Source organism: Platichthys flesus, chromosome 21, assembly GCF_949316205.1.
Source record: "Platichthys flesus chromosome 21, fPlaFle2.1, whole genome shotgun sequence".
In the NCBI taxonomy this organism is placed as follows: Eukaryota; Metazoa; Chordata; class Actinopteri; order Pleuronectiformes; family Pleuronectidae; genus Platichthys; species Platichthys flesus.
Genome location: NC_084965.1, coordinates 18,161,508 through 18,175,672, shown reverse-complemented (window position 1 = coordinate 18,175,672; position 14,165 = coordinate 18,161,508). Strand labels below are relative to the sequence as shown.

The 14,165-nt window shown below is 41.4% G+C and overlaps 1 protein-coding gene across 1 annotated transcript in view; it reads right to left on the bottom strand.

The window, feature by feature from the left end:
- Nucleotides 1-12,719, bottom strand: part of vopp1b (VOPP1 WW domain binding protein b) — a 32,861-nt gene extending 20,142 nt beyond the window's left edge. Inside the window, exons 1-2 of the mRNA XM_062380038.1 lie at nt 12,569-12,719; nt 10,790-10,878 (exon numbers count right to left, since the gene is read on the bottom strand). Of these exons, the coding sequence (XP_062236022.1) occupies nt 10,790-10,878; nt 12,569-12,719 (240 nt within the window). The remainder of the gene's footprint in view (nt 1-10,789; nt 10,879-12,568) is intronic.
- Between the last annotated feature and the right edge of the window lie 1,446 nt (nt 12,720-14,165).

Below are 14,165 nucleotides of genomic sequence, written 5' to 3'. Positions count from 1 at the left end.
TGCACGGCGCAAGGCAGCCGTGGCGCAACGCTACGCTTCAGCGTCCGGTGTGTTCAGCACAACGATTTAACATGGGAGTGGATGGGAGCCAGAGGCTTGGCGCTGCGCTTACGCCTCGCTTCGGCATCGCTCCCGCGTCCGGTGTGAACCCGGCGTCAGACCTGCTCTTAGGTATGCTGCCATAGGTCTAGAAGGTTGATAAAATCAACTGGGGCTATGCATTAATTAGTGCGGCAGAACTTAACTTGTCTTATGATCTAAAATAGGAGGCGTTTAGTTTAAAAAGGCACTGAGGTATTGATGTCTGATCTACTGAGTGGGCCACATGGTTTTCATCGTACTACCATACATACCTAGCCTGGATGCCAGAACAACTTAGCCCCACCCACAACATTTGAGGTCGGGAAGTTCAGTCTGGCATTGCTCCGTTGGGGAGAAACTATACCCGAACAGAAGCTGTTCGGACCAATCAAATTGTCAGGGCGGGCTTTACAGATGATCAATAGTAACGTAATCAACCACGTCACCAAAGAGCGCTTGGGCCCCCGGTCTCTTTTTTCTGATGCCTCAGATGAACACGCTTCTTCAGCCTGGTCTCCTTCGTCGTCTGTCCATTTTTTAAACAGGGGAATGGAAAATACAACGTGACATCGTACATCTTGAGATTGTGAAAAGAAGGTTGCATCGACCAAGATAACTTGCTAACTTCACACGGAAAGACCAAGGCTATAGGAGACATTTCAATCATCGTAATAAAAAATTATCTTATAATTGTTGGATTGTAAAGGTCCTACAAACATCTTACTCATCAAAACCAGGAAGGAATCAATCTATTGTATCATATTGATTTGTTGTAGAAGTTGCAACAGCAAAACATAGGGGCGGTGTGGCCTAGTGGTTAGAGTGGTGGTTCACCAATAAGAAGGTTGCCGGTTCAAACTCCCACTCTCTCCCATCTGCATGCTGAAGTGTCCTTGGCAAGATACTGAACCCCTAAATGGCCCCTCATAAATGTTGAGTGTACTAATTGTAAGTCGCTTTGGACAAAAGCGTCAGCCAAATTACATGTATTTTAATCTAACATGCAGTGATCTCAATGAGGATTCCCCCGCATCCTCTGATCCCCTCTCCATACTGGCTCCACTTCACAACACACACACAGCACTAATGCTGACATGCTGGGTAGTGCCTTTTATGAACTGCTTTTGAAATGATCTCTTATGAACACACCCTGCTTAGTAAGGGTTTTAAGGCTTTATTCCTCTGGGTCCTGCAAAGAGGGAAGGAGTGAGGGACAGGCGGAGAGAAAGACAGAGGGAAGGAAAGTGTGCTAAATGTATTGGATGAGACTGCAGGGATGTTTTGTGCCTCAGGGTGGGAGGCGGCACGCACATCATCACGTCCATTAAGATGGAGACATTTTTTTAGGAATGAAACATTTAAACTGAGGTCTAAATGGCGACACCCCCAGTAATACAATTTTCAGTTTTAAAAAAAACATCACATTTACTATGTTTACGCCTCCTGTCTATCCAACTGCAGACAATTTTAAAAGCCCTGTTGTAGTTTTATGGTTGTGTTTTCGTCTGAAAGAGCAGAAACTGCACAGACATCTACACTAGCTTCCTGACTGAGTCGCAACCAGTCTTAGAGCTTCTATCGTGTGAACCTTTACCAGAGGAAGACAAACTGCATAATCCTCCACTCTCAGCGGCAGGGGTTGCTAATCTCGTTTTCGTCTCTAGCAGCTGATGTACAGTCAGAATCTGGTTGTACATACCCAGTGTGCGTGATGCGTCATGTGATATGTGTAATAATGGACAAACATTGTTTCTGATATATATAAAGCTGAAATGCTTGTTTGGATGGAGTGAAGTATTAGTGTGGACATAGCTTCGATCCAAATATGGATTTCATATGGTTATGAAGTTGAACTGACATTTAGTCATATCCTTTTCTTCTGCTCTAAACTCAATTAACTCCAGTAGGTGATTAAGAATCCCTAAGGATTAAGGAAGTAGCCCAGTAAACTGATTACAGTTTTCCTTTGGAGTATCATCTGCAGGTGCAGCGGCCTCTCATTCCCTCAGCGCAGCTATCCTCAGTACATGAACAATGTCAATTATCACCGACGTTTGGTTAGAGGACGACCCGCTCTACCTCCTGAGCCAAAGCCTCTGATTCTACCTATAGCAGTGTTTTGTAATAATTGCTTGGATCTTAAGTTTATAGTTTTTTAAGGCCTGTGCATCAAATGTTGCTGTAACTACACTGTATAACTGACTAGATGCAAAGATTTAAAAAAAATCCTAAAAGATATAGTGATGTATTAGACTAACTGTTTTGTTAGGGCGGCTGTGGCTGAGGGGAAGAGTGGTCGTCCTCTAACCTGAAGGTCGGTGGTTCTGATCCCCAGTCTGACCCATCTGCATGCCGAAGTGTCCTTGAGCAAGATGCTGAACCCTGAATGGCCCCCCATGGAATAACAAAAGTGCTGCGATTAGATGCACTGTATGAATGTGTGTATTAATGTAAAACTGTAATGTAAGACTAGAGAAGCGCTATATAAATACAAAACATTTACCATTATTTATATCCCTTTTTTATACATTAACACATTATTATATAGGCTGTATACAAAGTTGATATACTTTCAATCATTTTATTTTATAAAATTGGGTGAAACTTAGACTGACTCACGATTGGTCAAGTGTAACCAGTCTTCAAATGCACCAGACGGCAGCGTTTGTACCTGGGATATTTTGGCTTCATTTCTGGATTGTGGAAACGGAGATGCATCCTCCTTCTTTATTTACAGTCTGTGTGAATTGTGAATGAACTGTTTTCCATGCCTTTCAATGGTAAATAAAATCACTGTCTTCACCTTTTGTGAAACTGACACTGGCAGGTTGTGGTTTTTGGGGTTTGGGTTGTAGTACAGGAAGCTGAGGGTTTTTCTTGCCACAGTCCTTGGTGATTCGTAGCTAGTAAGCTATTGCCATTCATCAGTGAACAGTTCAGCTATATGGATTTGCCCTTCAGTAATTTACACCCACATTTAAAAAATAGAAAAATCTGCTGCTGATAGAGAAGGAGCAGAGGGAAGATGGAGGAATGTGATTGCCAGCAATCAGTTACTTACTTTTTGCACCCCTAATAATTGAATTGTATTATAATAATTTGTAACTCTCTAACATAAGTCCGAACTTCTACATTCAGCAGTGATACACAACGTGTCTGAAACAGTGTGGAGAGCAGAGCTGAGGGCGGGTCGAGTTGTTTTGGTGGCTTCCAACATGCCGGCACAATGGCTTACTTGTCAGGCTACTGGTGGAGAATGGGAAGATCAGAGAAAAGTCTCCTGTCCCCTTTCACTCAGACGATGTACAGTACATCCACTCTATTTGTCCAGACTGTGTCCTGTTATCCCATCCACACAGGAAGCGTGTAATCTAATCTTCAAAGGGCCGCGATCTGAGGACCAATAAACCAATCTGTTCCATCTTTTATTTCAGAGCTTCTGGATTAATGAGCCTGATTTTAAATGACAGCATCAACATTTCATAAGTGTTTTAATAAAAAACATCTGAGCAGAGAGTGGCAACAGAGCGAAACTAATGCTGATCTAATGACGTGAATCTGTCGGTATATTATGAGAAAGAGTGTAAAGCAAGACTATAATAGGTCCGAGAGGCTGCATGTATGACAGTGGTGCTTTTAGCTTCATACTATTGTCAGTATTATAACATACTCATGACAATAACAACATTTTTATGTATGTTTACTACATTAACCACCCCTAGCTTTCTAATATTTGCTAATAAGCACTTAAGGCAAATTTCTCAGGCTGATAAGAATGTCATTTATTTAGAAAAAATTTAACAAAAGCCTTGGTTTGACCTGATCATGGCAATAAGTGAGAGGATCACCAATGTTATGACCAAAAATCTGGAGGGGGACATTTACATCTACAACATTGCTGTCCATGTAAATGTAGAGACTGACTAAATACTGGTGCCGTCCATTTCTCTTCATTTCTCTTTGTATTAATTTGCCTACTGTTCTGGCTGCAGTGAAATCCTAACGCTGGCCTCTGTGCTTCTGCAGACACAGCCTCTGATACTAACACAGCCCTTCACTTTGACCTAACAGTTGTACATAAAATGAAATATATGTTTTGGATGAAAATATGGCAAAACTTGCTTGAAATAAAGATTGAATTCTTCAGTTGTTGCCTTGATATTCATCTACAATGGTCGGGACCTAATTGTTATCCAATCCCCAGCACTCTGTCAGCAGTGCAAACTGTCCAGCTCTGTTCATTGTCTTCCTCTAATTAGAGGCCAGGGAAAGCGCTGACAGGAGAGGGAACTGTCTCTCTGTGCTCCCACAGGATAAAAATGGCCGCTACACAACTAGAGTGTGTTTCCCCGCTCTAAAAGCAGCTCGGATGTGGTTCGACCGGAGGATATTCAAAGGGGTGAATAGTCCAATGATTCTACACTGCACATTAAACCTTTAGAAGAAGCAGGTGTGTGGGTGTGTGTGAGTGTGTGTCGATGAGGAAGTGCTTTGCCTTTGAAGATACGGGGTGCTGTAGATGAGATTGTGAATGGAGACGGGTCAATACAGAAGCTCCCTTTGAAAAGTCAAACATTACTGCATACCGCTTGGCTCCGATGCCTTCACATTTAATGGAATCTTTGTGGCTTGAAGCGTTACAGGAGTGGGGGGATTTAAAAATACAGGATGTTTTTTAATAGATTTGAATCATACTGCATTCAAATCCTGATAGTGTCCTCCTGGATTTCAAGGCAGATTATAGGCTCTGGTCCAAATGGTGCCAGGAACAAATTCTAAATCCGTTGGATTTTTATACTAATGACCACTTTTCTGGCTATTCGTCTCCCTTCTATCCTCCACAATCAATGCTTTTGCCTGAATCTATCATTCTGTTTCATCTCTTTGGCTCCTTTGCATTTCACTCCTTTCTTTCCTCCCCCATCCATCCATCCATCCAGAGATGACTCTGTCATTAGCGAGCAGCAACAGGCCAACAGGCATCATTTGATTGTCAGTGTTCGTTTGGCATGATGTGGAGTCGACAGAGTGGAGGGAAGCAGGGGGAGGTGTGATGTACAAGAACATGTCTTAATCTGCGAAGGTTAGTCTGCCTTCGTGTGTTGGTGAGCAGTGGTTTCTAAAGGATTTAATTCCTAATATTGGTCTGAGATAAATACTTTGTGCTATATATATATTTTAATCCAGTCAAGAAAAAGTCAATACTCGAATTCCAATCCCAGGTCTGAGACGGCACTTGATAAGATAAAAAATTACCTCCATGCAGATAAAATGATGAAGTGATGCATTTGATACTGTGGATCATAGCATTCTTTTGTAAATATAAACTGTATGTATTTCCAGAGTGCTTTTCTAGTATTGCCATCCACCTTTTCACACAGTGCTTCTTTGTAAGGTACTTCCTCTATTACATATCGTCCATTGGGGGCAATTTGGGATTCAGTCTCTTGCCCAAGGACATTTAGAAAAACAGAATGGGGGAGAAGGGGATTGAACAGTCGGCATTCTAGTGAGTGAACCACCCACGACGTTCCTACCTCTCCGACAGACCTTTCTCAGTCACTGTTGATAACTTTGCTTCCTCATAAGCTCATCTGGGATGTGGTGTCCCCTTCTGTTTTTCATCAACATGCTGCCTCTTGGCCAAGTCATTTAAAATCATGATGTATTTTACCATTTGTACCAGACGACTCTCAGTTATATATTCCATTAAAACCCTCAGAGCCCAGCACTGTAACCAATCTCACGGCCTTCCTCTGATATTGATTCCTGGCTGTCCCACAATTCGTACACAATACACCAGCCTCACCAATCACATGTCCATCTCAGCTGTCAATCATGAATTCTCAGACATTATTATTGTTTCAAATACTTCATTAAACCAATTGTAACAGAAAACACGAACACTTGAACATATGTCAGTGGGATATAAACAACACACCCACTAACACTGAGGGACCTTTTCGACCTATTCTACAGCCAGCTTATAATTTCTAAATGTAAAGAACCAGTTACTGCTGCACTGAAGAGTGTTTTTATTATGTCAGGCTTCTTTTAGAGACTAGTCAAACCTCAGGGTAGGATTGCACAGGAGGGATCTGAGCTCACAGTGTCAGTGTTTCTAAAAGTAGTCTGAAAACTGTGCTAGTCTTCACAGGCAGAAACAGAGATGTTTGGAAACAACCCCTTGCTGATGGTGTCTTTTCCACCACGACATAGCCTTCTCTGATTCGCCAGGCTCCTATCATGCGACCCCGTTCTGGAAGAAAGAGTGGCAAGGGGTGAAGCAGGTCATCCTATAACCGGAAGGTCAACGGTTTCATCCCAGGGGATGAATAGATATGGAGCCAAAATGCTTGTTATATCCCACTCCTCCCTTCACCTGCGTGTTCAGCATGTTCTCTGTGTCAGTTAGTGGAAGTATTGTGAGCCCGTAGAAGCCTTTGTCTGTCGTACACAAGAATCTGAACATTGATATTTAATGACTGAAAATATACAGTTTGTACTATTCTTCACCGTCATGAGTTGTCCCGTATATGAATGAGTGCAAGTGGTTACCATAGGAATCCTTTCCATCCATGATGTGAACTATGTTAGTGACAGCAACACAGTACACACTAGTTGTACATGATCCTGCCTTTATCTAACATAAGAAAGAGGGGGGGGGGGGGGGGGCGCAGAAGCAAGAGACAGTTCATCAAATAAAAACACTGGGAATCATGAGTGATTTACTAGGTAGACCAGTACAGACCACACACGAGGGGCGGCTCAGGAGAGACATCGAGTCGTCCTCTAACCACAGGGTAGGTGGTTTGATCCCAGTTAGATCCCATTCTGCATGCTTGAGTGTCCTGATTGCCCCGGATGGCTGTGCCAACAGTGCAATAGAGAAAGTGCTGCACATAGATGCACTATTTGACCGCGTGTGTGAATGGCTCTACTGTAAAGTGCTAGAATGATGGGTTCATGACCCATCTGATTGTACACCCCTAAAGATGAATGGTTCGGGCTCACTGTTAATCATAGTTTTATAGTGTTACAAAGTTTGGTCAGTTCATGGAAAGGGCAGTTAGAATGAGCCCTGGCCCCTGACAGAGGACGTTCATCATTAGTGGTGAGTTACAGAACGATCAAGGTCATGGGTCAAAGAAACTTGAGGGACATCAGCACTTTGAACTCTGTCTTTAATCTTCCCGTTCTTCCTATGTAGGCTCATAGGGTATTATTATAATATTATTCACTCCAGGAAAGTGGAAACAACAAGACAAAAAAAATCAACTATTTGTAGTGTAGAGGAGAGAAAACACAATGAATACTGGTAGGCACAAACAAACAACAGAAAGCTCTGGAAGATAATTCGCTCCCTGAGTACGTCAATTTTTTTTACAGTACTTAAATATTCCATATGCTCAGTTCTTTCAATAGTGTTTGAATGTGCAAAATTATTCCAGCTCAGAATATCAGTGGTCCATGCCATGGTTAATTTCACTGCTGAACTGCTTCAGACAGATGTACTGCCTCTCTGACACCAGGAACCAGACAAAAACTCACATAAACACATGCATACGCAAAATCCTTTATTCAATCAGTTTCATAAAATACCACTGATCTGTAAGTGATCAGATTCACTATACTGCAACTTGCCATGAATACTGTTGCAATTGTTTTTTTATCGACACTTTTATTTGTATAGCCCAGGGGTCTTCAACGTTTTTCAGGCCAAGGACCCCTTACTGGTGGAAAGCTGGAGCAGTGACCCCCTACTATATATATTGTATAAAATTGTGTTTTAAATTAAACTGGGCCTAGTGCCATATATAAACATAGCTACCCTGTTATTGTGCATTCAATACTAAGCTATTCAAATATTACACAGGCTCATATATTCAGGTTTTTAATTTAAACATGTGCAAGGTACAGGATGGCCATGCCACTGCCATTTATAAACATACATCTTGCATACAACACTGAGCTATTAAAGTAATTCACAGATTCATGTTTTTACTTTAAACACATATGTAGAAGAGATAGTGAATCCTCAAGCCATCTGTGGATGGCACACATACGCCCACATTAGTGAAATGTCGTACCCTGATGGGTAGCTCACAACTTATCTAACCTTGGACGGATGGAGGTTGTCTGGCAGAGGGTCATATCAGCCTCACAATATGTTGGATGCATGTTAATGTGTATTTACAGACATTTAAATTTGTGAAAAAAAAATTGTTAGAAAATAAATCAAAAATTATAAAATTTAAAAAAAAATATTTAATCTGCCAAACATTTCGCGACCCCCCTGCAGTACCTCCGCGGGTCGCGGACCCCCTGTTGAAGACCTCTGGTATAGCCCATATTCAAAAATAGCAATTTGCCTCACAGGGATTAACAATGTGCAACATTCTCTGCCCTTAACCCCCAGCAAGAGTAAGGAAAAATAAAAATAAAAAAATATGTAGAAACCACAGAGAGTCTCATGTGAGGGATCTCTTTCCCGAGTCGGACAGAAGTGCAAAAGATGTCACGAGTAAGAGAGCACATCACAAAAAAAACAATATTTACCAGATTCGTGAGAAAGGACAGTGTCTAACATAAATGGAGACATGTATTGATACATATACGTCAACAAATTTAGTACAATTCTAATGATAGCAATATAGCCAATACTATATCTATATTTAAGCTAGTTGTAATCAACTGCCATCACGATCCACGATACCTATGAAATCATTTTTCAAATGAGAGCAGACATCACTTTCTCATATTTGGAGACTACGTGCGTAGTATCTGTACGCACTGTCGTTTAAGATTGGCTGTTCTGTACTCAGATTCGATATTTTCCAGTCCTATCAAAGATTCCAACTTCACGCAAGGAAGAGACAGTCATGGCTTGACAATATTTAGCCCTCTCTGGTAAATGGAAATGGTCCCAGGATTAATTTATATTGCACTTCACCAGCAGTTATATACACAGCACTTTTACCATCACATACTTTGCACAACCATAAAGAGACATTCCGGGTTCAGTATCTTGCCCACAGATGCCGACTGGAGGATCCTGGCATCGAACCGACAACCTTATGGTTAGTGAACGTCCCTCTCCACCTCATGAGGCACAGACACCATGATTTAGAAAAACTTGATCCTGAATAGAAAAGCCATTAACATCATCCATTTCTGCCTCACGTCACAACACTTAGAAACCATTTAAATCTGTGCGCTGTATGCTCTTGCACTGGAGTTCTGCAAAATGGCTGGAAACCACTGTCATTAGACCTAATATCACTGTTCTCTATTTTCTATTTAGCCCAATCGATAAGTGTTGCAATTCATACTGTCCATCCATCATCTCTTAGTCCAGCAGGAAAGCGCCATCATTTCAATGCAAAGAAATCACTTAACGTGTCACAGCTCCAAAGTTTGACACTTATAATGAAATCAATATAAACCTGCCTGGCTTGTACAGCACACACTGAGTCATACATTACAAACGTACTTACAATGTTTGAGAGCACCACGTTTCATTAATAAATCTGTAGAAATCATCTTTTTGAGCCCTACAGGGGCTGTTACACCAAAGAAGACATACAAAAGGTGTTTTTCCTTTCCTTGTCCAAGCCAGAAACATCAGCCGGCTCGGCTCAGATGTGCAGGTCGTCTGAGCCACTTATCAAACAAGGTCTAAGGGCTGGATTCCCTCTAGGCTGCCTGCTCCCATTCAAAATGGATGTGCTCACTAAGTCAGCTGAACGAAATAAAATAATAATGCTGAGAATTAATAATACATGAACAGACATGGAAGTCAGAGATACAGGACAGAGAGGAAGAGTGGAGGCTGTAACGACATTGTGCTACCATCATAGAACCAGTCAAATAAAGCAAGTAATGAAATATGAACCATAATTGAACAGTACACTCGTTTTGAAAGAATGGTAAAGAGGGTTAAGAATGAAAGGATTCCTTCTGTGCCTGCAAAAGTCTCACAAATGAATGAAACGTTTGTGTTTAGACACTGGTTGGACAAATCGAAAGAAATAACACTAAATAAAATGTAATAGGAGGAAATGACAATGAATTATCGTTGCCTACAATCTGATTCATCCTATACTTTCTACCTGCTTTGTGAGTGTGTGAGTGTGTCCTATAGGCCCAGTAACCTAGAGAGTGATTACAGGGTCTGGGTACAAAGACAAAGGATGACATGATCTCAGGTGACTCTGATACGCTCAGCCAACCCTGCTCCATCAGAGGCTAAGACACACAGCAGTGTTTTCCAGTCCTCTCCTCTACCTGCACATTATTCCAGCAGCATGACCTCCTCTCTTATCTCTGTTTTTGTCCTCGTGCTCAATGCAGGCACTTGCATTCCCAATCTCAATGTCAGCATCTGCCGAAATAAAAGTTACGATTTCATTGACGTGCGGTGTTCCCCTGTGGATCGCACGCACGCCGAATCTCACAGAAGATGCCATTTGAGTGAATAAGATACAAATTCGTCAGCGAGGATGTGTGACATCTACGCGCTGATTGAGGGAACATTTAATTGTGTGGAATTTTAATTGAGATTGGCACACAGTAGCGCCGGGGAGACAATACCGAGCCGCATCTCAGGGTAGAGAGCGATAACCTCCAACCAAACCACTTCTGATCTCATGACCTTTCATCCATCACAGCTCTCACACACAGGACCCAGTGAACCAGAAGCTCTCACCTCCACAAAGAACCAGAGGGTCAGCGCCACACCGGCCAACGGATTCCTCATGTCCCCGCCGGGAGGAGGGTGAGAGCCGAGCTCCGCTTCTGGAAGAGAGGAAGCGACGAGGAGGAAGAGGAGGAGGATGAGGAGAGACGCTCCTTTATCACCACGTCCGTTTCATCCCGGTGTCAGAGACGCATACCATCCAGAGGTCCGACACGGAGTCACACGGTGACAGGACCCCGAAGCCCGGTGACGTTCCCACGGCTCCGAGGACACAGATTGACGGTGTGATGGAGTCTGCGTTAGTCTGTGATGCTGCCTGAATCCACGCCCCTTTCCCAGCCTCCCCCAACCCCCAGCCGCCAACACACACATTCAACTTATTTTAATAATAATAATCATCATTTATACCTAGCGCTACTAATTCATAGGTTTCGATTCCAGGGGTAAGTTTACATACCTTCACAAGTTTTGGATTCTAATATTATATTGCATTCTCTAGTAATATTCGGAGTTCCTCTGATTATTTTCTGTTTCCTCTGGATTCATTTTGCGTTCAAACACAATGTTTTGCAATCTCTTGCACTATTTAGTGTTTTCTTGCAGTATTTTGCACATCAAGCACATAAGCACATTATTCACAGTGAATTTGGGAAAATATTCATTATTTTACTATATGTTTAAAGACACAGGTTATATAAAGCAGATGAAATAAGTAAAGCAGTAACAGAAAGGATCATATCTGGATCATAGAGCTACTACATTAATAGTATTGATCTTTAAAATGAACAAAGGTAAAGATTAAACTAATCTCAGTGTAAATAATATTTATAAAAACATAGTAAAGGTGCATCACTTTTTTCGTCGTTTATTCTGTCCATCTACTTTATTTTGTTATTAGTAAGTTATTTTTCCTGACAGTGTTGCAAAAATGCATATGTTCTTCACTCTGTCCTGGTTTAGAGGTGGGCATTGGGTCTTTATCATGAGTATTTTACAAAATGATGTTATAATGCCAGTTGACACCAACTGTGTGCTGTTTTATCAACCCTCTCATCTAACAATACCTGCTGTTTGACAGTTAAATTTGTATTAATATGGCTGTACATAATAATTATATAGTATATGTCAACAGTAATTTGGTGCCATCTACAAGTTTATAATGATCCTTTTTGTGTATTTTCTCTCTTGATGTTTATGTGTATTGGTGAAGGGCTTTCTACTGTCTGTCAGCTGTGGCACTGAAATTGGCTGTTTTATATTCAGCACCATGGACAGCACCTGATCGGACACCGGCAGCTGAGACAGGAGAGACAGATGCTGTGGGGGGGAGGGGGGAGGGGGGAGGGGGGGGGGGTCTGGATGTTCCACCCACTTCTCCAGCCAAAACCACTGTGTAATGAGGCCAAAGTGAGATCACGTGACGCACTCTGGCTCCATAAACAGGAACAGGTAGCATCTTAGTAATAATAGCAGTTACAGTGAGCCATGACAATGTGATCGTCAGCAGGCACAACATCAGCACAACATCGGGAGCCGGACACTGAAGCAGGTAGGTGGAGTTCATCATTAGTGATACAACGATTTTGATTCACATTCAAATCTAATTTAATCTAGAAAATCAGACACGCCTTTTCTTAAAGATGAGATAAAATGAGATAAGATAATCCCTTATAAGTCCTACAATTTACTATGTTACGGCAGCAAAAGTCAAAAAAGAATAGACATCAATTAAGTAATGATAAGTAAAAAAGCGACACTAAAAATACAAGGAATTATAGAGTCTATTACTGAAGGTGTGGCCCAGTGCTGTGATGGTGTCCTGAAGGGGGTGGGACTGGTTGTCCATCAGAGATGACAGCTTATCCATCATCCTCCTCTGTCCCGCCACCTCCACTGGGTCAATCGGGTATCCCAGCACCGAGCTGGCCCTCCAAATCATTCTGTGCCAGTCTCTTCCTGTCAGCAGTTGAAATGCTGTTGCCCCAGACATAACATGCAGACAAGTTAGTCCACGCATCATTACCTCAAGACTTGACTGTAACTCATTATTCTCAGACTCCAGAAGTAAGTCGTTAGACACTCTGCATCTTGTCCAAAATGCTGCAGCACATGTACTGACGAGAACCAAGAAGAGAGTTCATGTTCTCCTGTATTAGCTTCACTACACTGGCTTCCTGTTAAATTTAGACCAGAATATCTAGGATCAATACAGGATCACACACGTGGAAGGACAGATCTGGGCTCGAGCATTTGCATCGAACAATGCCAACTCCTTCACTGCATATTCATATGTAATATTGATTTTTTTTTATAGTGAACTGGTGCTCTGTAATTATTCATTCTGATTAATAACATTATCAATGTTGACAACATCTTTGATGATTATTCATAATAATATTCATTCTGCTCCTTCCTGTCCACAACTCTGGTTTGAGCAGGGTCTGTTTGGATTAATGGATGTGTGTTAACAGGAAACGTATTGACAAGCTACAATATAAATCAATAGATTAAATACCGATGATTGGGTGTTTGAACTGAATTTTTAGCAGGTTTTTCATTTTGGCTCGGATAGTGTGTTTTCATATGAAAAGACAAAAAGCTCCCCTGCTCCTCATCATAGAAACTAATGACAGAGCTTCTGTTGGTCTTTTGTAGCACTGCTTTCTGTTGGACAACTTTGAAATGCTCTACACCGCCTCACTTTGTTTTCTGTGCTGAGATTAGACTTGAACGTGGCAAAGAAAAGTCCTCCCAGAATGGAAAAATATCCCATTTATTTACAAAAGACAAAAGTGTACTAAAACCACTTGTCTTCAACAAAAACTTTGACAGAATTCAATGAGATTTTATTCGTATAGCACAACATACGTTATTTCAAAGCACTTTACATAGTAAGGATCCACTAAAGGTAACCTCCAGCCGAACCAGACTCATTGTGGGTGTAGACCTGCCTCGACCGTTCTGTCTGAGCAATGGGGAATATAGGGGAGGTGGGTGGACAAGATGGGTAGAGATGAGAGAGGGGAGAGGAGAGGTGGAGAAAGACCAAGAACAATCGTGTTTAAACCCTCACCAGACTGGTTGTTATAATGACACCAACAAGATTGATATTTATGGAAGTAATGGTGTTATTACTGATAGCAGAACCAGTTAAAAATAATAATATTAATAATAATACTCGATAAAAACTATTGTAGAAAATGTTTTTGAAAGTACATAAAGAAGAATGGTTCAACAAAGTATTTTTCCACAACCTACACAGAACTGCAGATAATTTCCCTCCTGCTTTAGTCATTTTTACAGATTTTTGTTTTATTTCTTGTTGTTAATCTTTTTGTAACACTATTGAGAAAAGTCAATATTAGTTTGTTGTTTTCATTTAGTA